The sequence below is a fragment of the Etheostoma spectabile genome, chromosome 21 (genome assembly GCF_008692095.1).
Source record: "Etheostoma spectabile isolate EspeVRDwgs_2016 chromosome 21, UIUC_Espe_1.0, whole genome shotgun sequence".
Lineage (NCBI taxonomy): Eukaryota > Metazoa > Chordata > Actinopteri > Perciformes > Percidae > Etheostoma > Etheostoma spectabile.
In genome coordinates, this window is record NC_045753.1 from 14,000,637 (window position 1) to 14,002,029 (window position 1,393).

General features: G+C 39.3%; 1 protein-coding gene across 1 annotated transcript in view; it reads left to right on the plus strand.

The window, feature by feature from the left end:
• LOC116671769 (NACHT, LRR and PYD domains-containing protein 12) overlaps positions 1-1,393 on the plus strand; it is a 10,053-nt gene that overhangs the window by 3,854 nt on the left and 4,806 nt on the right. Inside the window, exons 5-6 of the mRNA XM_032503245.1 lie at positions 1-99; positions 1,007-1,180. The exon at positions 1-99 is cut by the window's left edge and continues 1,690 nt beyond it. Of these exons, the coding sequence (XP_032359136.1) occupies positions 1-99; positions 1,007-1,180 (273 nt within the window). The remainder of the gene's footprint in view (positions 100-1,006; positions 1,181-1,393) is intronic.

A 1,393-nucleotide genomic window follows, 5' to 3' on the forward strand; every position in this document is an offset into this window, starting at 1 on the left:
AGAGGAGGTTCTGGATGAGTTGGACCTGCAGAAGTACAACACATCAGATGATGGACGACAGAGACTGATTCCAGCTGTGAGGAATTGCAGAAAGGCTCGGTAAGTCCAGATGTGATTAACATTCCAAATCAGTGTAGTCATTTAGTTCCTCAATACAATTTGTAACATTGTTATTAGTCTTAAAATGTGTTCAAAGTTGTATTTTTTTTACTTGTTTTTTGTCTATAAACAATTATCATATAATTACAGTATATCAAATGGCTATTACAGTTTTCTCTTCTTCAGTATTTATTAGTGATAGACCGATTTTATCGGTCGGCCAATATATCGGGCCGATATTTGCGTTTTTACATGTATTGGCATTGGCCGATCGGCTGCTGCATTCGCCGATAGTTTTCGCCCGGCATTATTTACAGACAGACGTCCACAGGAGTTCATGTGCTGATCATGCACTGCCCCTCCACCACTAGCACCATAGCAGTCTCAAATTACAAATCAAGCACTTTATTTCAATGGCTATTTTCAGGTTTATTGTTTTCTTAAATTATTCAAATGTGTTGACAAACGACATTTTGTGATGACCTGATTATATCTGTCTCATAATATGTCTGCAAGCAATGCATCATCAGGCTTGTGTGTAGATGTTGATGAAACCTTTTACGTTTCACAGTTAACCATATGCAGTGCACCCTCTATATAATGCACATTGCACAAATAATTGGGTGGTTGAATGTAAGATGATTGCAGAAGTGACAGTGATCTGTGTTTTTCTTTATTTTTTAACCTTGTGTGTCTTCCATTGGACCATGCAACTGTTGTCCTCACGGGTCAAACCTGAAAATCAACATGTTTTTGATGGCGCTTTTTCACCTAAAAAGGTCTAAAATGCCTCCAGTAAAATACTCATAGAACAGTAATCTTGAGCTGCACATTTTCAACACACAAACATCTGATTGAATTGTATGTGTGTATATGTTTTTTTCTACTTTATTTATTCTTTTTTCAGGTTGTGGGGCTGCAGGTTGTCAGAGGTTGGCTGTGCTTCTCTGGTCGCAGCTCTAAATTCCAACCCCTCCCATCTGAGAGAGCTAGAGCTGAGCTACCGCCACATGTGGCCTTCAGGAGTGAAACATCTGTCTGCTGGACTGGAGAGTCCACACTGTAAACTGGAGACTCTGAGGTCAGTTCACTGACTCTGTTGCTATTATAGATAAACTTTATAAGTTTGATGAACAATTGAACCTAATTTATGTACAAACATAACTTAATGTGTTCTAGGGCTGTAATCGACTTGGGGGGAGGTGGGGTGCGCAGAGGGGCGAAAAAAAAAGATTAAGATTAATTAACTGTACTGTCCTGTCCTGCAGTACTTGTCCTTGTAGGCTATTTGCAG